This window comes from Seriola aureovittata, chromosome 18 (genome assembly GCF_021018895.1).
Source record: "Seriola aureovittata isolate HTS-2021-v1 ecotype China chromosome 18, ASM2101889v1, whole genome shotgun sequence".
Classification (NCBI taxonomy): Eukaryota; Metazoa; Chordata; class Actinopteri; order Carangiformes; family Carangidae; genus Seriola; species Seriola aureovittata.
In genome coordinates, this window is record NC_079381.1 from 14,500,403 (window position 1) to 14,525,326 (window position 24,924).

The 24,924-nt window shown below is 39.1% G+C and overlaps 1 protein-coding gene across 3 annotated transcripts; it reads right to left on the reverse strand.

The window, feature by feature from the left end:
- Positions 1 to 1,332: 1,332 nt before the first annotated feature.
- Positions 1,333 to 24,231, reverse strand: fubp3 (far upstream element (FUSE) binding protein 3). Of its 3 annotated transcripts, none has more exons than XM_056403663.1 (19): positions 24,098 to 24,231; positions 19,891 to 20,002; positions 17,664 to 17,694; positions 16,936 to 16,985; positions 16,709 to 16,780; positions 15,491 to 15,548; positions 14,615 to 14,777; positions 12,987 to 13,085; positions 12,673 to 12,777; positions 12,483 to 12,585; positions 11,524 to 11,624; positions 10,997 to 11,126; positions 7,156 to 7,316; positions 6,798 to 6,871; positions 6,559 to 6,635; positions 6,103 to 6,159; positions 5,827 to 5,877; positions 5,564 to 5,691; positions 1,333 to 2,152 (listed from the first exon to the last, which is right to left on the reverse strand). In XM_056403663.1, exons 1-19 carry the CDS (start codon positions 24,191 to 24,193, stop codon positions 2,120 to 2,122), a joined length of 1,701 nt encoding a protein of 566 aa, XP_056259638.1. In that variant the 5' UTR covers positions 24,194 to 24,231; the 3' UTR covers positions 1,333 to 2,119. The 3 variants fall into 3 exon arrangements, with proteins under 3 accessions (XP_056259638.1, XP_056259637.1, XP_056259639.1); XM_056403662.1 differs by having other exon boundaries at positions 1,335 to 2,152; positions 17,664 to 17,697; XM_056403664.1 differs by lacking the exon at positions 1,333 to 2,152 and adding an exon at positions 3,095 to 4,566 and having other exon boundaries at positions 17,664 to 17,697.
- Positions 24,232 to 24,924: the final 693 nt, after the last annotated feature.

A 24,924-nucleotide genomic window follows, 5' to 3' on the forward strand; every position in this document is an offset into this window, starting at 1 on the left:
TGTATTTTGCTGATTAAAAGTGAGAATTATTGTCCAAGAAAGTGGCTTTTCCTGCAAAAATATAATTTGCATTGAAACGTGCGTTGCTAAAATATTCCCAATCACACACACACACACACACACACACACACACACACACACACACTCACACACACTTCTGTAAACTGCTGCCGTCTAACCAGCTGGGTGAAGAGAGTGCAGAGTCTCTCGGGATGCTCCGCAGGGTCATTAAAAACAGATTAAGGTAGCTGCCACAGTGTGGAGGAGACTGAAGATCGGCTTATCTGTTGCAAAGGTGAGAGGGCTGAAGTCCCTCCTCCCTGCTAAAAGAGCTCCCCCCTCCCCTTTTTTTCTCCCCCCTCTCTTGTTGGACAGGACGGGGGGGTGGGGTAGGACACCTGCTTGATTTGGAGGAGGTGGAGGTGTGTGTACCTTAATTTACACAGCAGGGAAAACGGTTTTAAAATTATTTTAGCCCACACTCTGTTGACTTCAAACATTATGACCTGATTTAATGCAACATATTTTTTAAATTAATTACAATTTGGAGGTACTTCTAATTCCATTGTACTAAACAAAATATAATCAACTAATAAAATTTGATGTAATGTTAAAGGTTAAACTTCCCAGCAGTATCTAAAGCAGCCCCACCTTTACCAGCTGCAACATTATAATGATGCTTACACATTAATGCATTAGTTATAATATAATAATAGTAATATATTCTGAAATGGGTAATTCTGCAGAATGAGTACTTTTACTTTTGTTACTTAAAACCTATTTAACACTAATACTTATGCAAATTTACTTCAGTAACGTTTTGAACAAAGGATTTCTACTTTTACCCTCTACCACTGTTTTTTCTAGGCTGTTACTGCTATACTTTTACTTATGTAAATGTTCTGAGTACCACACAGACGTGCTGAATTATTGTGAACATGTAAGATCAATCAAACAGATCGATAAAGGTCAATAATAAAACCATTCCTTGCTATAAAGCAGAGTTATGATGCAGTGAATGAGCCTTAGTTTGTGGAAGACGTACTCTGATCTTTTACTTAAGTAAAGGGCATATAGGAACACCACCATGTAAAATATTCTCCATGACAATTAAATGCCCTGCATTTAATATTTTCTTCTGTTAAAGTAGCCTACACAACTATTATCAGATGAAAGTAAAGTGTCAAAAGCGCAGAATGACTGTTTTCATACTGTTACAGTACTGTTTACTGTCACTGGTGCCTTTTGAATACATGTTGTATTTTAACATTTAAACTGGTTGAGATACAACGATCTGTTAAATCTACGGATTTAAACCATAACAATGCATGAAGTAAAAAGTATATTTGCCTCAGAAATGTATAAGTACAGGTATTCAGTAGCAGAAAATGCAAATACTCAAGTAAATTTCAAAAGTACAATACTTATGTCAATGTACTGGACACAACACAAGCCTACAGAGTGCAGACAGCAGAACATCCATTAAAAATGAGAAGAAATCCAAAAAAAGACGACACATAAATAAATAATTCCATGTGTATTATTACACAACATTTTAAAGTGTATGTTGAGCTTTTTTTTTCGTTTGTTTTTTTGTTTTCCCCAAGATTTTTTTCCCCCAAGAAAAGAGTTGTTTGATGCATTTGGTCAGTTTTAACTTGTAGATTGAGGTTTTGTTGAATATTTTGTCACTTGCCCCTGAACATTAAATAAATCCTTTGGGCAGCACTGTCCCAAACTCGAAACATACTGTATCCTACTCTAAATATCAGGATTTAAATTCTGCAGCATAAAATAACCCCCACAGGAGGAAAAGGTGTCCATGAATGATATTAATAATAATCGTGCCTCTTAACCTCCGTCTGCGAACCATCCTGAAACAACTACATTATTAGACGCCCACGTTAGACCACCAGGTCAGAAGTGTCCACGGGGACAGCACGTTAAAAAGGAAGAGGATCAAAATCAAGGGCTGGATTTGGAAACAGCTGCACAGCATCAATGTGGGGGCCAGTATGGGGCCGTGCAGGGTCCACTGTGGCAGGAGCCTCCCTGCTGAGCGCAAAGATGTGCAGTGACAAAAGCTGGAAGGAGTCTGGAGGGGGTGGAGAGGAACATCTCACTGGACAGGAGTCTGAGGGATGAGATGCTGCTACAGTTTACATGCGAAGAGAGGGAAAGGATGGAAGTATTACATGGATTGTTTAGAAAGCAACGAGACATGGAAATGTAGGAAATCTGCTAATAATGAGCAAGGAAAAGACTGACAATTGTCATGGAAAAAGAAAACTATAAAACAGCAGCATCATTGACCAAATCACCATACCTGAAAGCACACCCGATAATGTATTTTGGCGTTTAAACAGACCAGACAGATGTGGATGTTGATACCAAACAGATTATAAAGATGGTGCTCATGTCAGGTGTAAAAATAAATTTAGGAAATGTAATTTGGGGGCAATTGTATCACTTGACAAACAATTTTCTGAGGACAGACACAGCTTATTACTTTGTTTAAATAAAATTTCAACAGTATTTGTGCAGATATTTTAATATCTGGCATATTTAAATGAAAACTTTTCCCACAAGAAGCAGTGAGTAAAGAACTCCTCTCCCAAATTTAATCTAAAAAACAGAAACAAAACATCCGAGTACATGCAGTGAGCGATCTCTAAAGACACAGAAACAATTCCTATTTGCTGTTACACTTGCAGCTATGTGGTGATGTGATGGTGCAGCGCATTACAACAGTTACAACTACATTAAAGTGGAGCAGTGGAGAAGTGTTGCAGTTAACATTAAGTAACGATAGTATAACTCAACCACAAGAGAGGCTTGCGGAAAATTTATTTGAATTTGAGAACTGGCAATAGACTATAGAAAATATATATTTTCTGCTTATAAAACATGAAAACATACAGTCGGCCTATATATCCTCTATGTATCATTTGTTAGTATACACAATGGAGCTTCAGAAAGTTTCCAACGTGAAACTCAGAAAATTGAACACTTGGTATCAGAATACAACAGAGGACATTCAAATGTTTATAATATTCATCAAACAGAAAATCAGCTTAACAGTACACAATAAAGGTAGTCTGGATGTTTTTTAATACATGGTTAACTGTACACATAAAGGAAAAAAAAAACAAACACCATAATTAGACATTTTGAAATTATATCCCTTTTCATTAAGAAATGACGTTAATACCAGAATCATTTTTCCATAGTGATGCATCATTTATATCATTTATATTAGATCACACAAAGAAATAAAAAATTAATTAAAAAGTTATTAGCATTGGACTGAGTCCAACGCCCCACTGAGTCCACAGCGAGGGCTCAGTGTGGCGTTAGTGAACTGGGAGGTACCAAATAAGAGTTTTTGATCATAATACTTAACATAAAAATACTACATTAATTATTACACAGGTAGAAGTACAGAGGCTTAGCAGTCTTGAATAGTTCAGGTACACAACATACACAAAAAAATCTACCACTTCTTATTTTTCTTCATAACAAGATGCAACATCAAATTTCAAATCACACATTCACAATCTTTGAACATTTTCAGTATGAAAACAGAACAGAAAAAGAGGGACAATTTTCCTGCAACACTAATCACAGGAAAAAAATAATTTTTTTTAATATAAGTATATATATATATGAAACATATATATTTAAATTAACAGTCAAATATATGAGCATATATACATAGTTTTACAAGGTAGCAAAGGCAAAAAAGCTATTTGCAACATCCCCCTAAGTCCTATCAGATCAATGTAATAAATTATCCATGACATTTCCATTTGAAAAAAGAAAAAAAAACATCTTAAAACTACAAGTTAAAAGTCTGTCAAAATATAAGAGAACCCATCTTTGTTTCAAAAGTGAAATAAGATATTGCACCTTTTTTTTTTTTTTTTTTTTTTTTTTTTAAACCAGAGTACAATAAAATGACAATGAAAAACAGCATACAATGCACAACAGGAATTAAATTAGAACTATTGCCACTGGCTGACATTAATCCTTTTTTTTTTTTTTTAAACCTTGTAACAAAAATACATTTGCTGTAACAAAACATCACAGTTTCATTTCACTCAATTATGTAAAAGGAAAACATTTTAACACACCCTTTAAACATCTTATGACATACGACAAAACGGTATTCAAGACTGCTAAGCACATAATCATGGTTTCATTTCAACATAACTAGAAAAAATAGATCATATTGCCTTTTGAAATGTTACAACTCTTGGGTTCATTTTGGCGGTACAATCAAAGACAGGAAAATATAGAAAAACGAAACAGCTCTCTCAAGTCCAAAAAGGGATCCCAGATACTGTCTATCCAAAATAACAGTGTACATAAGCATTTAGTAACAAATAAATGTTCCTGATTTTAGAAATATTACTTTATCATATAAGTCATTCTACAGCTAGTGTTTCTCACTAAGAAAAAAAGTCTTCAAGGCGTTGCAAATCTTGAACCCCCTCTGTTAAAAAAGGGTTGTTTTCATCCTCTCAGTGATTCAAGTCTTTAACCTGGGCGTCGTCTCTAATGATCCTGGAGAATAAAATCAATTTGTTGATCATTGCTCTCAATATTAACCATATTGCAGCTGATTCCAGTGGAGACTTGTAGTAAAAAACTCTAACATTTGTTTAGATTTTAAAGGAAAAGTTGTATTGTATTCAAGATTTTTCTTGTTGTCATAGACCTCCACTGTTTTCCAAAATATATGCAAAAAACCCATCTTGCACTGGGTGCAATGTTTCGTCCTTGCAATGAACTGTAGTTTGGTAACTATTTACAGCAGCAGGAAGGTGTGTGTGGGACTGACACCTAAAAAATGTTCCAAACAAATACTCAAGTGCAAATAACTATTTTTTCAATAGAATGGTTGTTTGTTTGTCCACAACCAACAGTTATTCAATTTACCATCATTTAAGACAAAGGAAAACTCCTCACATGACCATTTGGCCATCTTTGTTTAAAAATGTGATTACACGATTATCAAAATGAATCCAGATTAATTTTCTGTTGATTAATCGACTAATCGTTTCAGCTCTCTTCTGTTTTAAGTAACATTTACTAATAACGACAGTTCCTAGCAGTTTTAGGAAATGAATGAGCCTTAAAATTTTATAATGTGTTTGTGACCTATTTATACATATTTACACTGAGTTTCCAGTTTATTAGGTACATCTAGCTAAAACTAATGCAATCTAATACAACAGCCCTGCATTAAATCCTCTCCAATTATTAAGGTTACAATACTGAGTTTTTTTTTTTTATGTTGGATTTTATCCATCCTAATATCAATGGTTAACTAAGGTTAACTAAATTAACACCTGTCTATATATGCAGTACAATTCAACAGCACCACAAACTACATCCTCTAAAATAACCGCACAGTTGAATCTACACTTTTTTTAAAATGGTTGACTGATGGACCAACACATTGTTTGTTTTGGTCTTTTCATGCTTGTTTATCCTTTTAACATCTGTACTGAGAAGCTGTGAGAGACATGTTGAGACAGTGCTCAGAGTTGGTTCTCACCTGAAGGCCCGGGGCTTGTGTCTGCTGTGCGCCCTGGTTGAAGTAGGCCATCGGCTGTCTGTAGAAGTCAACCCAGGCGTTGTAGTCAGGATTAGAGGTCTGCTGAGATCCAGGACCGGCTGTCTGGCCTGAAGGGCAGGAAAAAGCACCAGTGAGGAACAATCAAGAATATTAAGTCACATTTGCAGCTTTGAAGTGTGATGGCAGAGCTCACACTTGCCCTTTAGTTTTTATTTTGCTTGTAAAATAAAACAAGGACTCACCCCAAGCTTTGTTGTATTCAGGAGCGGTGCTCTGGGCTTGGTTTTGCTGACCTGTAAACAAGCATTAGAAATGTTTGAAACATTTAATACTGTAGCTTCTTTAATTGTAAATGCTTGCATTCTTTCATTCACGCATTTCATCAGGCTAGTCTGAATAAGTTTAAGTGCACATAAGCAAAGGAGAATTCAATTGAAACTTAACAGGAGAGTAAAACAAAGTGGGCCTTGAGCTGGCTGTTCAAACAAAATATTCTTTTCTCTCTGAGTGACACTTGCCTAGCTTTTTATAATACTGCTCCCAGTCCATCTGGCCCGTCTGGGATCCATTGTGACCTGAAACCAGACACAGATAACACCACCAGAGTTACTGAGAGTGAGCTTAGCTTTCCCCCTTTTTCACCTTCTGCTCATGTCTGCAATTATGCTTCCTAATGATTTCCATCGACAGCAAATTTTAAGGAGGGAACGCAACACTCCTCCCAGCCTGCACAAGACTTTGATAAAAGTCTCTGATAAAACTCGTCTGGCTTCGCTCTGAGTGACATTTAGGGGTAATGAAACAATTTAAGACATAAAAACTGTTTATGTACTGTTTGTTCCCTCATTGAGTCAGGCATTGACTACAATTCTCCAGCTGCGGAAAGATCAGATTTTCTTGATTTGTTGTGTTTTTATACTGAGATTTTGTCTAGAAAACACAGACCTAGTTTAATTCTTAGTGCTTTGACTTACTGTGGTCCTGTTGGCCTTGAGGCTGCCATATTTGAAAGGTTGTACCCCATCCTCCAGTCATGAATGTCTGAGGCCCACTTCAGGAAAAATAAACAGATAATTCAAAGTGAGAAAAGAAACAACTTCAAAACCAATTTCCCACTGAAGACAGTGTCAACACTATGAGCACAGGTTCACCCAGTAGTCCACAAGCTAATGTATCAAAATGTGACATGGTGAGGAGAGAAACTGATCCTTACTGTTGAGGAGGAGTGGTTGGTCCTTGGTTGTAGGGATTCATACCGAAGTTGCTGTTGCTCCCCATTCCTGGGCCCTGGAGCAGAGAAAGGGAAGAGGAGGCGAGTGAGAGACCACACTTGTGTTTAAAGGGAGCCAACAGGCAAGGTCAGAGGGCAGGGCTGGCTGCTGATGCACTCCATTAAGTCCATTTGATGGATTCTTCATGTTTAACCTCTGGTGACATCCTGCTGGCCACCAGGACCACAGCAGCCTAGCTCACCCCAGCAGCTCCCCGCATTGACATGTGTGCTCATGAATATCAGGCTAGACAATAGTGTTCTGGGGGAGTACCAGGGGGGCTGGAGCCAGACCACCTACCCCAATTCTCTCATCGATCAGCTGGCGGGCCTTTTCCAACTGCTGCGGGGTGCCTCGGATGGAGAAGATGCGCACGTTGGGGTCGGTGTTGGGCGGCGGGTTTCTCTGTAGCTCCACGTGGGCACGAGACTGCTCTTTGATGTTCTTGATGGTTTCTCCACCTATAAAAGCATCAAGTAATGATGAGTTTTCAACATTTTTCTTTGTGACTGACATAAGACTTCTACAACAGTATTGTGACATAGTCCTCAAAGCGGCTATATTTGATATTTTTTAAAACAATCTATCAAATGACAAAGACAAAACAATGTGAGAAGGGTTGCTCACAATGATGAACCTGCAGGGAATTATCAGCTGCTCCTCTCAGCTTCACAGAGCTTTATAGTGAGTTTTGGCTCACTGTTTAGCCGCCTGGCACACAACTTTAACATTTTGATTCACACTCGCTTGTTTTCAGCTGCAGTAGGCAACTGTTTTTAGCCCTCTGGACATCACTTGCTCAGCACCGAACAATAGACAGACACAGTTAACAACTAGCTGGTTTATTTCCCTCAGGACTTGGTAGAGACCAATACCAGCTATAAGAATATTTAACATAACTTAGTGTGGTGTTCACATCTGAACCCCCCTTTGCCTCACTGCTTGGTGACGTATGAAATAAGTATGTATCCTGGGGACAAAATGTCATAATATGCCATACCTATTAATGTCATAATGGGTATAGCATTATGTTGCCAAAGCAGAGTGTTTATAAACCCTAACACGACTAAGTCTGTACCATTACAACCGTCTGGATGACATGAACGAATCTTTTCCCATCTCTACCATCCATCCTATATGATATGAACGCAGCGTTAGGCCAGACTTCTCTACACCAGAATCCCACTGACTCACTTCACTAAACTGATCTGATAGTTCTACCTTATGAAGACTCTGGCATGTGTCCCACCACTTATCTACCATTCTGTGGTAACATCCATGCAAATCGGTAAACAAAAGGAGACATCTCCTGCACCCCCCCCCCCCCCCCCCCCCCCCCGCATCAGATGCCAGCTTCCCGACGTGTGGGGAGAGCAATTACACCAGCAGGGAGAAATGAAACAGAGCTGGCAGGAGAAAAGGGCCAAAATTGAAGCGTATCCTCCTTCTGGGATATCATTTGTCTCTTTTACCCTTTTCATTCTTGACTCTGTGTTGTCCTCCGTGATGAGAGGAGGGAGTGAACGGGGGGCATACACCGCCCCCCCCCTCCACAATGCCCATCTAAACGAAAAAGGCTGAGGGTGCTTCCCGGGGGGACACCAGGGCTGTCCCAACATCAATTACACATTTGTTCACTTGTGGCTGACACTCGGATGACCCTGGCTGACCTCCGAATGAAAACGCTCATCAAAAACCTCTCCTCCTCCCGTAGCCTATTCCTTGCTGCCAACAGACTGCACATGGGCCATTAACCCATTGTCAACCAAATGAAACTTCTGCCTTAATGAAGCCATTATGAGCTCTTCTAGTCAGACAGCAGAGAGCAATGAAGACCCTGACTATTCATTTCATGGACTGGGCTGTAGTGAGGACAGATAATACGGGCCTTATTAATGAGACTGGTTTAGTGAGCTGGAGAAAAGGAGGGGATACAAAAGTGCAACTGGTGACGGCATTCAGGGCAAAGCCAAGGGACTGGTTAGCTGCTGGTGGTGGGGAAAAACTGAGACCTCAAGGGAAAAATAACACTGCCAGAATGTGTGACATGGAAATTATAAATGTAACAGCCGCATGAAACTAGGGCTGGGTGATAAAGTTGAAATATATGATATTTATTTAATATTCATTAATATCACTGCCCCTCTAGGAAGAGCCTTAAGTGGATTTTAGTTGTTTTTCTATATTTTTCACTCTGTTGTGTTATGTATTGTTGTATTATATTATGTGCCCCAGATCTGAAATATTTAAGACAATCGACAGAAAATTAATCAGCTCAATGTTGATTATCAATTAATGATTTAAATTGCTTTTCTTCACTTCTAAGACAGAAAACTGACTATCTTTTGGTTTGACCTGACAAAATCGTTCTAAGCCATCGACACGGACTCTAGGAAGTTGTGATGGGTATTTATCACAGGTTCCTGATACTTCATGTACCAAACAGTTAATTGAATAATTGAGAGCCTAATCAGCAAACTAATAAATAATGAAAATAATTGTAATTGTTAGTTTTGGTCCTATTTTTCTATCTTGTATTCTGTTGTACTGGTTTTATGATATGTAAACAAGCTCACAGTGTACTGTCCCACACTGTGTAGACTTACAAAATATATCTGGCAAGAAAATGTAAACAAAAGTCACATAAAAAAATCAAAATGATGCTCAGAACTCATCGTAACCACTTCACTTACTAATTTTGGTAGTGTTTTAACTCACTATTTACTTGGAAACAATATTGTAAAATAATTATGATATAATGGCAAAATTTCACTTACAAATGATAAAAGATGTCAATTTATGTTTTTGTTTCCGTTTAAGATTAAAGGCCATTTACTTCTCATGTTTGGGGGGTAGTGACAAAGCATCTGCATTTATTTTAGGAATACTTACACATCAAACTAAACTGGAGATTTCAACCTAAACAACTTTCCGTTTTAAAACTGACAGATGCAACTGAAAGTTCTAGAAAACCTAGTAACTGAACCTTGAGTTTAGATTATTTTGGATTAAATCTCATGAGTTAAATTGTACGACGCTTGTTACGGCTCTTGCACCAAGTTTGAGCCGGTAAAGTCTGAGCAGGTTGGTGGGTGGCTTGATTCATCACAAGCAGTGTGTGTGTAGGAGGTCAAAACAGAGGGGCAATGGGCTGCATATGGCATCGTAAAGATATTAATCACGGCACCCTTTAAGGGACGGCTGACAGCACCCAGACCCACCGCCATCTCCACCATATTGGCCCACTTCATATGCTAATGCATAGAGAGGGGGACGCAACGCCCAGGTTTATTTGTTTCCCTCGGCCCACTACATGCACAAAAGCCACTTGACATTTCTATTGCCATGTTTTTATCTTAGGTAAAGAGGCCCCCCCCTGACCCCACCCACCACTGCACACACACACACACACACACACACACACACACACCACGACACACACACACATATACATATACACACACACTCACTCACTCACACACACACCTCCTTCCAATGCAATGGTCAATGACTTTTAAATAGCTGGCAATAGAGTGGGCATGAATAGCCAATAAGCTAATTCCTTCTATTCATTGCCTCGCTGCACTCTATTGGGCTGAAAGACCCTCATTAGATGCCAGGCAGCCTTCCACATGATTGAGGGCTGTTATTATGCACCTTTAACAATTAATGTCACATTACACGCATTATCCCCGTCATTAAGCCCTTAGTGAAGCCAATGAATGCCACTTGTGCTGTATACATGAGCCCTGGAGGGAGAATAGGAGGGTGGTCACTCAGCCCCCCCCTCTTCTCATCAGTTTCACGCAGTGGCAGGACACCAAACGGCGTTCAGTTATTAAAGGAAATCGGCATCTGGCGAGTTGGATATACTCTTATTAAGACTGTCTGTGTTGGTGAACTGTGCATTATTTTTCTATGACAGCAAGTTGAGTCACAATGTAGCACATGTGGGAGAAGAAGACCAAACAGCGAGACACCAATTAAACAAAGCAAGCTCACATTTCATGGAAAAGTTTTATATACAAGCCACTAATAAAAAAAAAATCTAAGAAGAGCTCACTGAGGAGCTAACAGTATCAACAGGTGTTTAAATCAACCAAACATGATAATAAAATGTGACAAATAACATAATCCTTACCTTTGCCAATCACTAGGCCACACTTGTCAGCAGGTACTGCGTATGTCACCTCCTGCAGTCCGCCAGGTCCTCCCATGTTACTGTCACCTCGCCCTCGACGCCCCATTACTCCCCCAAACCCATCTCGCTCCTGGAGGGAGGGAACCAGAAGATAAAAAACCCCCAAAAGAGTCAATAATAGAAAGAGATGGAGGAATTTTGCGGTTGCCATTGACCCAACACAAACACTCAACTGATATTTGCTATAAAGGTCAAGGAAGAACAGTACAGCAGCATTAGCTCCCTAAATTGCTTCTTACAGAATCCCTACTGATGTTTTATCTAAGCACTCAACGTATTTTTATTTTATTATAACCAGTGTAAGAAACTTTTACAGGTTGACTTTAGTCCTAAAAATGAAGAAGATAATGAGCCTCAGCGACACTTAGATAAGTAAAATATATTTGGTTTATAATCTGATAAATCTTATGTAAAAAGAAGGGTTCAGTGGAAAAAAGTGTTTTTTATTTCAGATGCTGTCCACATACCTGAGCTGTTTGAACCAATTCATTGATGAGGTGGACTGCATGGTGGCAGTGGTCTGGCTGGCCCATCACCTGAGCAACTCGGTCTGGACTGACTCCATCATCTGGACAAGTACGAGAGGAAAAAAAGGTCTTTAACTGCTCTGAGATCAAAACAAATTTACAATCAAGTTCTATAGGTGATCAAATGTCTCATATTCGGATATTTTTCTAACTTAAATATTGTTCAGGTTTAAATTTCACAGCTCAGAAGTAGTGAATCAGCAGACGCTAAACTTGGATGATCAGACTGGAGTAAACATCACTGTCTATGAATTCTGATGATTGAGAAGCTCTGCCTGACGCTCAGTCACTCTGCATTTTTATATCAGCTGTCAGACGCTCGGACTCCCACCAGGACAAACCAGGTCAAAGTCTCCTACTGCACTGAAGCTTTGGTGTTGTCTGTCCCTTCTTAGTTGTTCTGGATAAAAGCGTCTGCCAAATTAGTAAATGTAAGAGAAAGTCTTTGTCAAAAGTATTTGTTTTCCTAATGACACATACTGTTTTTCAACATAAACAGGAGGATTTCATGGAGTACTGTCTACTTCAGTAACTTCAGTATCATACAGACTTAAAATGTTTATTATGGGTAAAGCTGGATTTATACTTGACACAATGGGTTCTGCTGTAGATACCTACAGTGTAGATTTTGATTCATAGATCTGCGTCTTATTTTGCCCATGATAGTACCATCACAACACTAGATGGATTTATCGTATTTGATCAGGCTGTTTTGTGCTTTAATTATATTTCCAACATAAACCGTTTGGATTCTTCCATTCATTTTGGATACGCCCGACAGGCGGTTATGCACATACTGGTAGAACTGGATTTACAACAAGGTAACTTCTATTCCGCCTTCTGAATCTACAACTACTGATTCAGTTATATTTTTGAAGAAGTGCATGTCATCTTCTTACCCTGTTTAAACTGGATCCTGACCCCGGCATCATTCTGAATCTTCTTGATCATCTCTCCGTTCCTGCCAATGATGATACCGACAGCAAATCTGGGCACAACCACCTGAAAAATGAGGACAGAAAGAAGGGTTCAGACAAATAATGATAAATAAATGTCCAGTATTTGAAAAGCTGAGAGGCAGGCTCTTACATCAAGACTGCTTCCCCCCATTTTGGATCCAAAGTCTGCTCTGCCAGCCCTGAAGTCTCCTTGGTCCTTGTCCCGGATGAGCTTCACCACAAGTTCACGGGCTTGCTAAAGAGAGGATCGAGAGACACAACAATTTAAATTATTTAAATCATCGAATGCTGGATGTGAAGCGAAGCAAAAGTCCAGCCAAGAGCCTCTCAATAAAAACAAAGAGGTTTTCAAATGTTTGAGGCGAAGACTGAAGGCATAAAATGTGTAAAATTGAGTGTAAACTGGAAAGATAGTGGCACACACTGAGTTCCTCTGAGACCGACCTGCACTTTGTGGGGATCCCCAGTGATTCTCAGGGGCTTGTCTGCTCCAGTGGGCATGGGGTCATCCTGAATCATTATCATCTGCACTCCTGTTCTCTCCTGCAGGGGTACAATCAGACATAGGCAGAAACAAGAGTTACCTGGGGCCCAAAACACTATTCACACCAAATGGTGGAAATCCTGCCAGGTCTCAAAGAACAGGTTTTATTTTGATATACGCCAGAGGGTGAATTCTCATGGAGGATGTGAAAAGATATTTTCACATCAGTTTAAGAACATATCAGAGCATTCCCAATATACACTATAACTCGTATTTGCAAAGAACAATTTCTGCTAGTTAATTTAGAAAAGAAATACTCATAATCCGAACCATCCATATAAAATTTTATGTGAAAAAATGTCCATGTGTGCATCTACAAAGAAGTGTAATTGAGGTCTAAGGCTACAGATACTCAATGTTACTGTTATTGTCAACAAGTTCCATTAAAAAGACCAAAACAACCGATCAGCCCCAAGCCCTTTGATTCACACTGACTAAGGAAACTGTTTCCAGCCATAGATGTGGTGTGTTTGTGGGTATTTACAGTACAGGTTGGTGTGTATGTGGGATCGACTAAAAATAGGCCGCAGTGCCCATGTTCATTGCAGTGAAGATCATGTCACCCAGGGCAATGCTGTGGCTCAATGATGGGTTTTTAATAGCTGCAATAATAACAATGGAGCTCCATGGCACAGAGGAATAAGCAATATCAGGCTTTGGCCACACAGACCTTATCTTTAAGTCAGATCAACCGATTGTTGCTTTTGGTCTTTTTCGCGGTATTTGTTGACATTAAAAAATACAGTCTGACCACACCTTTCCTTTTAAACCTCCCTATTCATATGATTAACCCTAACACACTCAATATGTTTACCTTGTTACTCACCATCACTGTACAGACTGTGGAAAATACTTCTAAACAAAAAATGAGTCAGTCAAGAAAAATTAGTGGCGGACAGCAAATCTAACTGAAGATCAGTACCGCCTTATCTGAAGGTGAAGTCTCCCAGTACATGAGAGTTACACAGAAAAATAAAGAGCCAGGGACCACTGTCAGTGTTTCCTACTTCTAGCTCTGCAGTCAACTATATAATCAAGAAAATATATCTCCAAGCAGTGTCCACAGTCCTGAAAACTTAAGTCCTGGTCCAACTTTGACCTTGTATTCTCACATGCATTCAAACTGTTTTGTTTGTCATTACACAAGTTATCTAATAAAATTTAACATCTTAATCGTAGTGGTTAATTTTCAATACGACTATTATAAATCATATGTGGCATAAAAATACGTAAGCCACATATCATGGCAAACTAAACTGGTTTTGTGCATGTTACTGCAAGTTGAACAAAGTCACTGCAGTGCAGAGGACAGTCACAGTATAATGAACACTCAGGACTGTTGCTTGACTGTCCATTTACTTTTCACTGCCTAATATGTGGTTTAAGTAAGTGGGTTCAACTAGACTTGATTAGACCCGTTACTCAGCAGTCACTAGTTAGTAGAGTCTCCCCAATCTCTACAACGACTGTGAACAATGAATTCAACTTTATCTAATTGCTAAATGTTCAGAATAAGCTACTACCACACCTGCAGCTGTTTGATGGTTTCTCCTCCTTTGCCGATGACCAGGCCAACTTTGTTGGCGGGGATGAGGATCTGTTGGATGGAACTGTTGCCGTCCATGTCACTGTGGAAGCCAGGACCATACCGACACTGCTCCACAATCTCACTCAGCAGCCTCTTGGCCTGCCTGTTGTGGGTGGAGTGAGGACCAAGAAGCACATTTGTCACCAGAGATACAGATTCTGCACAAAAACTGTTCTGCGTCACATTTTTCTCTGTCAAAGGTTGAAAGAGGTGTTCAGGTGATTAAGAGGAGATGTGAAAAGAGATTTGAGTTCGTGCCCTCTTTGTCACAACAATAGGGCACACTTTCCTCATGCTCTGTGCAGTTTCAGTAAATCTGTCAAAGTTGAGAGTTGAAAGACAAGTCTGTCAGCCACTGTTAATGCCAGACACAGACTGGTCTGTTACAATTGTCTTCACCAACTCTTTCACACCAGAGAGACTGCATAAATCAAAAGTATCAGAGGTGTGTTTTAGATGTGGTGCAGAGGAGGGCTCCCTTACAGGATTTACCTTTGCATTAGATCCAGAACTTTCTTTATTATTAGGGGATTTTACAACTTGTACAACCCAAAAAAGGTTTATAGAAATAGCATTACGTATCACTTAGGAAATGCAAATACAACATATTTCTGAAGAATTGTCAGCCTTATTTAAACTATATGGACACACTGCCAACACTGGTTTCAGATGTGATCTAAAAATATCATTACTATTGATTAGTCACGAGTAACTCAAAATTATTTACAGAGAGGGTATTTGGAGCTGTGTTTGTATGTCTTTGTATATGTGTATATTTTGTTAAAAAGAAATTATTCAAAAAAGGCTGAGACTTACTCAATGTTCTCTGGGCTGCCAGTCAGTGTGCAAGGTCTGTCCAACATGCCTCCGCTGTCTGTGACAAAATAATAAAATTAGAGATACTGCACAATCTCGCATATTAAAGAATGAGTAGTTAACTGTATGTTAGGTTAATTTTATTCATAGAGTCCAAAAATCACAAATTTGTCTCAAAAGACTTCACAGTCTGTACACCATATGGCACCCTCTGTTCTTATACCCCACGTTTGGATAAGGTAAAACTCTCCAAGAGAAACCTCAAGAAAAAAACAAAAAACAAAAAACAAAAAAAAAAAACAACCTCATGGAAGAAACCTCATGAAGAGTGACAGAGGCACCATCTTTCTTCCAGGAAGAGTGACATGCAATATAGAAGTCATGTGTACAGAATATACCAAAATAGAAACACATTGCAAACATATGAAGGCTGCGGGTCTGGAGGAACGCCAAGCAGCTTCCAGCTGTTTAATATACAAAAGGCTTTCACTCACAAACTTGATATTTGTATGTTGTCTTGGCTGTTGCTACTAAAAGAAAAATGTCTGTTTTAAGTGAAAAAACAATGGTACAAATCACGAACTGCCACTTTGAAAATTAGCACTAATACTTTCACATGTGGTTTCAAATATACCATCTCTCTGCCATAGTTTTAACAGAAAGACTAATTTTGCAAAAGAAAAAAGTAGTAGGACTCCTGTATTACACTGCATTTAATTGTGTGTACAGTGTCACTTGTTCCTGTGTCAAGCCCCACATACAGACATTTGATTCTAACAGACATTTGTTCTGTCAAACAGCATATTATTTAACCATTTTTCCCTACTCTGATAATATGATTAAATATTTGGAATGTACCTACAAGTTATTGATGACCCAGACTTTCCTGAAGGCTCCAGCCGAAATGCGACAAGTTTAGATTATTAATAAATTGACAAAAATCTAAAAGTGTTGTTTTCACTTTGCGATTGTGGGTTATTGAGTGCAGACTGATGGGCAAAATGGAAATGATCCATTTACAACACAATCAAGTTTGCAAAAAGTGAAGGGGTCTGAATACTTTCTGAAGCCACTATGTGTAGCTTGGGAACCTAATTAGTGAGATACATATATGAAGGTATGAAGCTTCACTGTGTTTCCAGTTTATGGCTCAAGCCTGTAGTTGCTTCCAGCAGCAGAAAGAGGTGGGCTTTGATAATGTGTTTAGTTACAACTTACCTGAAGCAATCTGGATCTTACAACCTGATTCCAGTTGAATTCTTGAGATCTGCTCTCCTCCTTTTCCAATGACTATGAGGAGAGGGGAGAGAAAAGACCAGTGTTAAGCCTTTTTGAATTTAGACCGAGGCCCCAAGCAGTGACCCAAAAACTGAGTAGAATGTCAATACTGGTGATTACATGTCAAACATCAGTACTGGCTATAAATGAACCCAAGGGCTACTTACTGAAGCCCACCATCTTATCAGGCACTTTGAAGTCTTCTGTCGCAAAAGCCCTGTGAGAGATTAGGACATGATTAATAACTCTGACCAAAGATAATAAAATCAAGACCAATCTAACACTAGACTTTTCTCTAAAGCAACTTGTGCATATAAACAAATGGATCTGACACTATTAAGGCTGCAACTTATGATTATTTTCATTATCAATCAATCTGTAGATTCATTTCTCAATTGTTTTGTGTGTAACATGTCAGAGATATTTGGGTCATTACCACAAAAGACTAAGAAAAGCAGCAAATATTTACATCCGAGGAGCTGGAACCAGTCGGGTCTTGCCATTTTTTCTTAAACGTTTAAAACAATTATCAAAATTGTTGGTGATTAATTTTCTATTTATGAACGAATCAACTGATTGCATCTGCTCTGGAAACAATTGTTCTAAAATGACAAACAATGACTCTTAACAAAATTGTTTCAAAATAAATATGTCTGTCAAACAAGCAAAAATATCAAAGATGTACACTAAGGATCCAGCTTCTAAAATGTCAACATTTGTCACCCGTTTGTGTTTTTTGTCATAACAAAAATCAGTATCTGTGGTTTTGCGATATGTCTTTGAAGGTAAGATACAGCAACCTATGATGTTGACAAGATGTATTATTAGGGAGAATAAATGAATCAATGAATCAAAGTGCATTACAATAAACACAAACTGAGTTTGCTCTGCTCACCTTTGATGTACCATTGCACCGAGGTGGTTTCCTACTGAGAGAAAGGAGAAGAAAGCAAATTAACATATGAGAAATAAAGTGAGATCATGGCTAAAGATAATATTTTAAACATCTGCTAAAGTGATAGCCAATGAAGCAGAAAAATCAGAAGGAATGAGTCGGTCCTGCAGGGGACAGGAGCAGATGGATATGGTCCTGCCAATCCTTCGTGTTCGTGTCTGACCCCACAGCGGGGGGCTTTCACCAGCATGGAAATCGGGCCTGCGAGTGTATGAGTGAGTGTTTCAATCAGAGCCGCTCAGAAAGAGAGAAAGGCAGCAGCTGGGTCAGTGGCTGCTGGTCCTGAATTGAATTTTGACAGGTAGCACCAAGCAAGGGTCCTGCAGGGTCACTGGAGGATGTGCTGCCATGGACGTGAACACCTGAGTTGATATCTAGCAGGTTCAATCAATTTTATGGTCGTTTGCACTGATTTCACTTCTTCTGGAAATGCACTGGGGTTAACGCTTGAGGATGGAACAGCTATGAATACAAAATAGGAGGTGCACTGAATTCATACAAGGACAAGACTGTGAGATAAAAGTGTGAACACCCTGAGTGCATTTGTATACTTGTACATTTGATAATTAAATTCTGAGCTCCATGAGAGCTACCTGCAGTGCTTCACAGACACCTTTTCTATAATTTCCCTTACGCTTGGGGACAACCTTGACTGAGAAAAACCGAGGACAAATGGTTGCAAACAATAACAGCACGTCAAACAAACCTAAACCAGAATTGCATACGATTTATCTATCCATGCATTCAGGACTGAAACATCATACAAACGGCTATGACAAGATAAGAGGACGGGATAAATGACTAGTGTTCCCACTTCATGGATATGAAATGGATCAAATCTTTGTTTTGTGTGCCATGCACAATGAGATAGGATGACATTTTCTTACTACACTGCAGTGTCAGATACTTAATACTCCACACAACCATGAAAATATAAAACCACAGCTCTTATTTCACAGATCACAGTGTTTCGCCTACACAGCTCCACCTGTGGTGCACTGTAGCCATTTTCACAAAGTACACAAAATCATAAATTAAATTTCTAATCAATTCAAAAATTGGCACACAAGTGAAGAAATTGAGCTGCTGTCACCAATGTAAGTGAAGAAGAGTTTGACAGGGATGAAAGGTAAAGTTTCACAGTTTTTTTCTGGTTTATTACACCCATAAAACATTGTTACACTCAATTCAAACTGGGTCAATGTTTCAAGAATGATAAAAACACATCCAGCTTCACACATCTCTGCAGAGTCTCAAACTTGTACAGAGAGCTGATAAGACAAAATTATTTCATATTACATGCAGACCATAAATATAATGATTCTGCAATTTGATTCGATAGCAGTCTTACTTCTAAACCTCATGTGGAACACCTGGCACAAAATCTGAAGATAAAAATGGATTTCACATTTTGAAATATTTTGGAAAGGCAAGATCAATAAATTATATTTCTGTTTTATGTTGCTTGACTTTGTAAAGTCTTTTGAAATCTGGGGTTTCGTAAATGAACGACAACACTACAGCTATCAAACAAATGTACGGTCTGTCATATCCACTGAGACAGAAGGATCAATCCTTGTTCAAACATCTTTTGGGCATGAGCACATTTTTTTTCTGCTGCTAATATGTCCAGTTTTTACAGCAATTCAAACAGGTTCACTGTCTGTTTCCTTGGTTAGAATAACAAAAGATCAATCAGAGCTTTGGAGGCAATACGTCATCTTCCTGTGACAGAGCCAGAAAATTAGTGACAAGTGAGAGAATGAGATCTGCAGGTTGTTGTGTGCTGATTTACAGAAATAACTTTTCAACAGGCACAGTTCTTCGGTTGACATGGAAAACTTTGGAAAGTTAACAGCTCCAGGCAACCACTGCTGCGGCTTCTGTGTTGACTGAAAGCGACTTTGGCTAATATGTCACTTGCTACTGATTGGTTAGAGCAAAAAATAACCACTTCCAAAGGGAAATGGCAATATGTCAAATAACTCAACTTTTTACGGCGGATGGAGCCAAATCCCAAAAGCTACACAAACACACACAGTTTGCAGAAGATGGCCACAGAGCATCTTATGTGGAGGAACATGTTTTTATGAAGGTATCCAGATACATAATATGCAGGATAAATGCTAAAACATCAGGGATTTCTGTGTCTCTAATGAAGGCTTACCTCCATTGTCTAGTGAACGTTTTTGGCCTCCAAAGCCGTAGAGGGAGGGGTCAATGACAGCAGAGGAATTGTTCATGTTGGGCATCTGGTCTCCTCCCATCTTGGCTGCCATCTGGGGACACATCACAGTGGGTGTGTGATGGAATAAAGGTAAAAAAGTGGATAAGTGACGATATTCTTTGAACATACATTTCCTTTCCAAGACATCATCAAGGACAAGCCTTCAAGATAAGTGTGACACTTTCCCTTTTCTTCTTGCTTTCATCATGCATCAAATTTGCTGTGAAGCCTGTTGTGTGGAGTGTTATCGTTTTGACAGCAGCTGAAAACTGCACTTTGTACAATATTAGAGTAGCTTGAAGCAGTCTGCTACAGTTCTTGTTGAGACTACCGACACTGGTGTTTTCCTTGAAACATCTGTCATGTGCCACCTCTCACTGACTAAACTGGCTTTTTCATGCTTTGGCTGACAAATGACACAAATCTTCATGGTGCACAGCAATATCTCAACTGACTGAATTTTCCAGTAGATGAGTTGCCTGAAAGTTACGACAGCTGCCTAGAGCACTGACACAAAAAAATACATTTCCAGTTCCTTATTCAAAGCCTGAAGTGCAGGCTGTTCGTACGAGCAGTAGGAAGGTACGATAATGATTTTATTCACACTGGTACCAGAGAGGTTATTTTACGAGCTGTAGTTTGTGCTAGTTTTATATTTGACTACTGTTCGGTGCATTTGCATAAAAAACAAGTAATTCACACAAGCTATGGCCAGCAATGTCATGTTCTAGGCTAAGTATTGAGTATTGTTTTAAATATTTTTGACATACTAATGCTGATACATTACCAGAGTTTCAGTACCGATACTTAAATCGATACCTTACTTTGAGCAATATAAACACAAACAGCTGTGTAAGAGCTTTGGCTACAGGAACTGCAGTGTAAAATAAGTCATATGTGAAGAAAGAATAAACGAAAATATAAATTTGATACCAGCAGTTTTTACTTTCAGTACCAAAAGTATGGAGGCTCAACACCCCTCTTTAGTCATGCCATGTTAAAACACAGTACTATTAAAAGATAATCATATGTTTTTTTTTTTTTTTTATTATCCCCAGATCAAAATCAGTGACCAGCCCAAGGAATGATCTGTTAATTTCTGCACTACCTGACATACATTTCTCTATGCGTTTGCTGCATACACACTACTTCAAGAAGAGGGCACTTATTTGCATTACAGCTTAGATAAAAATCAATCTATGTCTATTCTCAAAATCATCCACTTGCCGACCTAAAGCAGATGCTCGTGTTCTGCGGTGATGGACATTTAAATCTTCAGTTTCCCTGCACGAGAGTGCCAACAGCATTTTCCACTCCCCATTAATCTACCGCCTCTCCTTCCATACAAAAGTATAGCATTTCAGAAAATTACACTAAATTGACATCTGCGCCTGACTGGAATTTTTTTCACAATATGAAAATATATTGACAGCAATTAGAGTCTTCCATCACCTTCAGGGATGATTATCTACTTCAGAGCCCAGTGGTGGAAGCGAGAGGGGTGCAATGGAAATAAGGAAGCAGAAAAGGAAGCAGGTGTGGAGTGGCTGTTTCACATGGCATTACTGTAGCTACGTGTGTGTCAAGCAACATGGAAAACATTGTGGCTGAAGTCAATACTCAAGAAATGACTGCACTTTGTGAAACCAGCATTACTCAGAGTTTTGCTTCACTAGAGACACATAGCTGAGAAGTATCCTCTCAAACACCTGCCTGTTTTATCGACTGTGTCTACAGTATTTCTATTAACATATTAAGTTCAGGATCCTAAGAGAAGTTGCATTGATTAAATTCCAGCTGGAACAGTGAAGCAAATATGCAACTAATTACAAACATAGTAAGTCGCTTTCTTCCGCAGTCTGGTGGTTTTTGTGGCAAACTGTCTGGTACAAACTTGTCTACCCCCACGATGTTCACTGAGGTCTCTGGGTAAACACCACTGTGGGACTCGACAGGCCTTCAAGGCAGACTCACTTCTTGAATGCAATCTTTGCTGAGCGAATATGTAAAAACTTTAATAGTAACTAGTCAGTCGATTTTCAAACTTTAAGTGTTAAAATATGTATTTAAATGTCTGATTTGTCTAAAAATAAATCAAATGAAATCACATGACATGTGGTCACATGAGAGCTAAAGTATTTAGTTTATATTTAGGATCTGAGACACCTTGCCCATTGGCCACAGTGGCACAACTGTTTCATCTGTAATCTACACTATTTGTGGCTGACTTCCACTAAATGAGGTTATTATCTTTAACAAGACATGGTGTGTTTATGTTTGACTGGTTTACAGAACGTAAATGTTAATGGTTACATTTAGGGTCAAGATGGGTACATTTAGTGACAGTGAGACACTGCCATTTTGAAAACAGTAGGTGTGCATAAGGAGGCAGAGTCCAATAATTAGCTAATGGCAGGCCTAATCCAGAGGTTAACATCTGCTGAGTTAATGGACCTTTACAGAGTACTCTGGTAATTGTTTAATTAAAAAAAAAAAAATAGAGCATTTAAAATGTATCTGATCTTGAAGATTTAAATGTCAGTGAGAGGCAGGTAATTTTTATTGCTGCATCTGTGGGAACCAACACCACACTATGCACAGCAGTGCAGAGAAGCATTGGAACAAGGCCTCCACTTCTCATCTCTCACCACTTGCCTTGTTATCATACGCCACTTCGATGTCTTGTGATAACATGCAAAATAACAGAGTGGCTACTCTTTTCTGTAAACAGTAGCAACAGATCCTATCTGTTGTTACTGTTAAGAGGATGATATGAAATGTGCATCCTCAGGTGGACGCTGTTGGTTTTGGCCAATCCCAGATCTTGTGAACAATGTGTGAGCACAGATAAGACAGTAGACGTCTGGGGGGTGGGGGGGGGGGGGGGGGGGGGTGACATGCAGTGGTCATGTCACTTGCTTTCTCTGCATGTGCTCAAAATGAGACAAAATGTACCTGACCAATAAATGCTTTAGACCTCCACATTTTTTTTTTATTTTATAAATGTGCATTAAACTCTGACTATTCTGATAGATATTGGTGCACATCTTTTTATAATCATGCAAATCAGGATTAAAAATTTACAGATAGAGGTAGACTGTGTTTATAATCTACACTGGGGGAAGCTAAAGTAGCAGCTGTATGACTAAAGTCCAATTTGCACACTATTAAGTGCAGACAGTAGTTTACTAATCTTCTATTACAGCAAACAAACAGCGTTACTTTCTACCAATTTAATGACAGCACAACTACTGTGACCATCTCTGCTACATTCAACTATATCTGTTAAAGAGGTGAGCAGTGAAATGCTGGTTGTTTTCTGGATAGTTTTCAGGTATTTTCCAGGCAGCAATGGAAAAAAAACCTAGTGTGGCAACCAGGAGGAGTGGAGGGAGGCTTATTTGAACAGATGACGTTACATTACATGGCCTATCTGTTAGGACACACACGCTAGCAAGCTAACACCAGCTACACTAGCCTGTTCGGTTTTGTTATTGTGTGCAACATCTGCTTCGTGTTTTATAGACAAGCTTCATATGAGATTAAAGAAGGGAAATGAAGGGGTTTAAACGTCAGTGCTACATGTGGTTACTGACCAAGCTCTCAGTGTGTCTCTGTAACTGGGGCAACAACCAGTTTTGTAAAGCTAACCTGAAAACCAGCAGCGTGTCAGACTGGTGGGTTGATCAGGTTTCGTGTCTAAACTAAATGCTTAGGTTTTAATCACGTTGTGGGTCAAGACTCAGGGTCTCAAACTTGTTAGTGAGTTAGCAAGCTAAGCTAAGTGCAACTTCTGACTTGACAACAGGTTGCTGTGTGTCGACTTAACTTACTAAAGTTGCACAAACTTCGACATTACAAATGGCCTTCGTGTCTTCCGTCAAATATGACTTGTGTCGTCGTTTTTGACAGTTTTGACACTGTAAATTAACGCGTCTTCTGCTCTCAGTAAACTCTAATCTGTCCGCTCAGCTATCTCGGCTACTTAACGTTAGCCTGCTAGCTCGCTGGCTGGCTGCATGAGGAGTGTTTGTAGTAGGGGGTCCGGGGTGCCCCGACCAAAGTCCTGCCCTGATCCAACACGCTGACCCGCTGCTTGTGGTCCCGAAAGCATCACAAGCGCTGTGTTCGCTGGAGAGCGTTTTACCTGTCGGACCCGGCGTATCGTGTCTGCGAAGTCATCTTTCGTTCCGGGCTGAGCCACCGAGGCCTGTCCCTGAACCAGCTCCGCCATCATCATCATCCGCCTCGGCAGCTGAGAGCCACACTAAAAAAAAAAAAAAAAAAAAAAAAAAAACCAGCACACGTGCTAAGCCAAATCTCCGCGAGCCGCGTGATCTCGCGAGTTGATCGCAGACCACATATGTGCATTCAAGGGTGAGGTATGTTTGCTTATATATCACATTTCATACACATGTGCAATTCAAAGCGCTTTATTTTAATAATGCATTAAAACATAAATGCGGACAAAAATATTCAACCATCTAAATTTAAAGTAGAGAATTAGTAGAGAAAGAATTGAAAGGAGTCAAAGGCAGTGCAAAACATAAACGTTTTTAAACCTAATTTAAAGGTGGTCAAAGTCTTATCTGCAAGCAGTAACTAAATTATGCTTCTCCATATTTAGTTTGCACTCTGAGAACAGAAAACACCTTCACTACAACTTTTTTTCTAACATATAAAATACGAAATAATATATATATAATATCAAAAATAATCAAAAAATATTTTTGTAATCATGTCTGATTAAAATCCATTTGATTGATATATCAAATACATAGGCTACACTTACTCAACCACTCACTCACACTCAGTAGGCAGTTTATTAGGAAAACCTAGATAAAACTAATGCAGTCTAACAGTCAACAGTTCTGCAAAAAATTATAGCTTCATGATGGTCATAATGTTTAGTGTTTTAGAAAGGTGTTGATTCAACTGTTTGATCAATGTGGAAGCTGCAGTTTTTGGTGCTGT

What these genes read in the sequence shown, in the direction of transcription:
- fubp3 (XM_056403662.1), bottom strand. Translation starts at nt 24,193, where the DNA reads ATGATGATGATGGCGGAGCTGGTTCAGGGACAGGCCTCGGTGGCTCAG. An exon ending in GGCAGCCCAGAGAACATTGA is followed by an intron (nt 14,778 to 15,490) that starts GTAAGTCTCAGC and finishes CACCCACAACAG; the next exon opens with GCAGGCCAAGAGGCTGCTGA. An exon ending in TCAAGGCCAACAGGACCACA is followed by an intron (nt 6,160 to 6,558) that starts GTAAGTCAAAGC and finishes GTCTGGTTTCAG; the next exon opens with GTCACAATGGATCCCAGACG.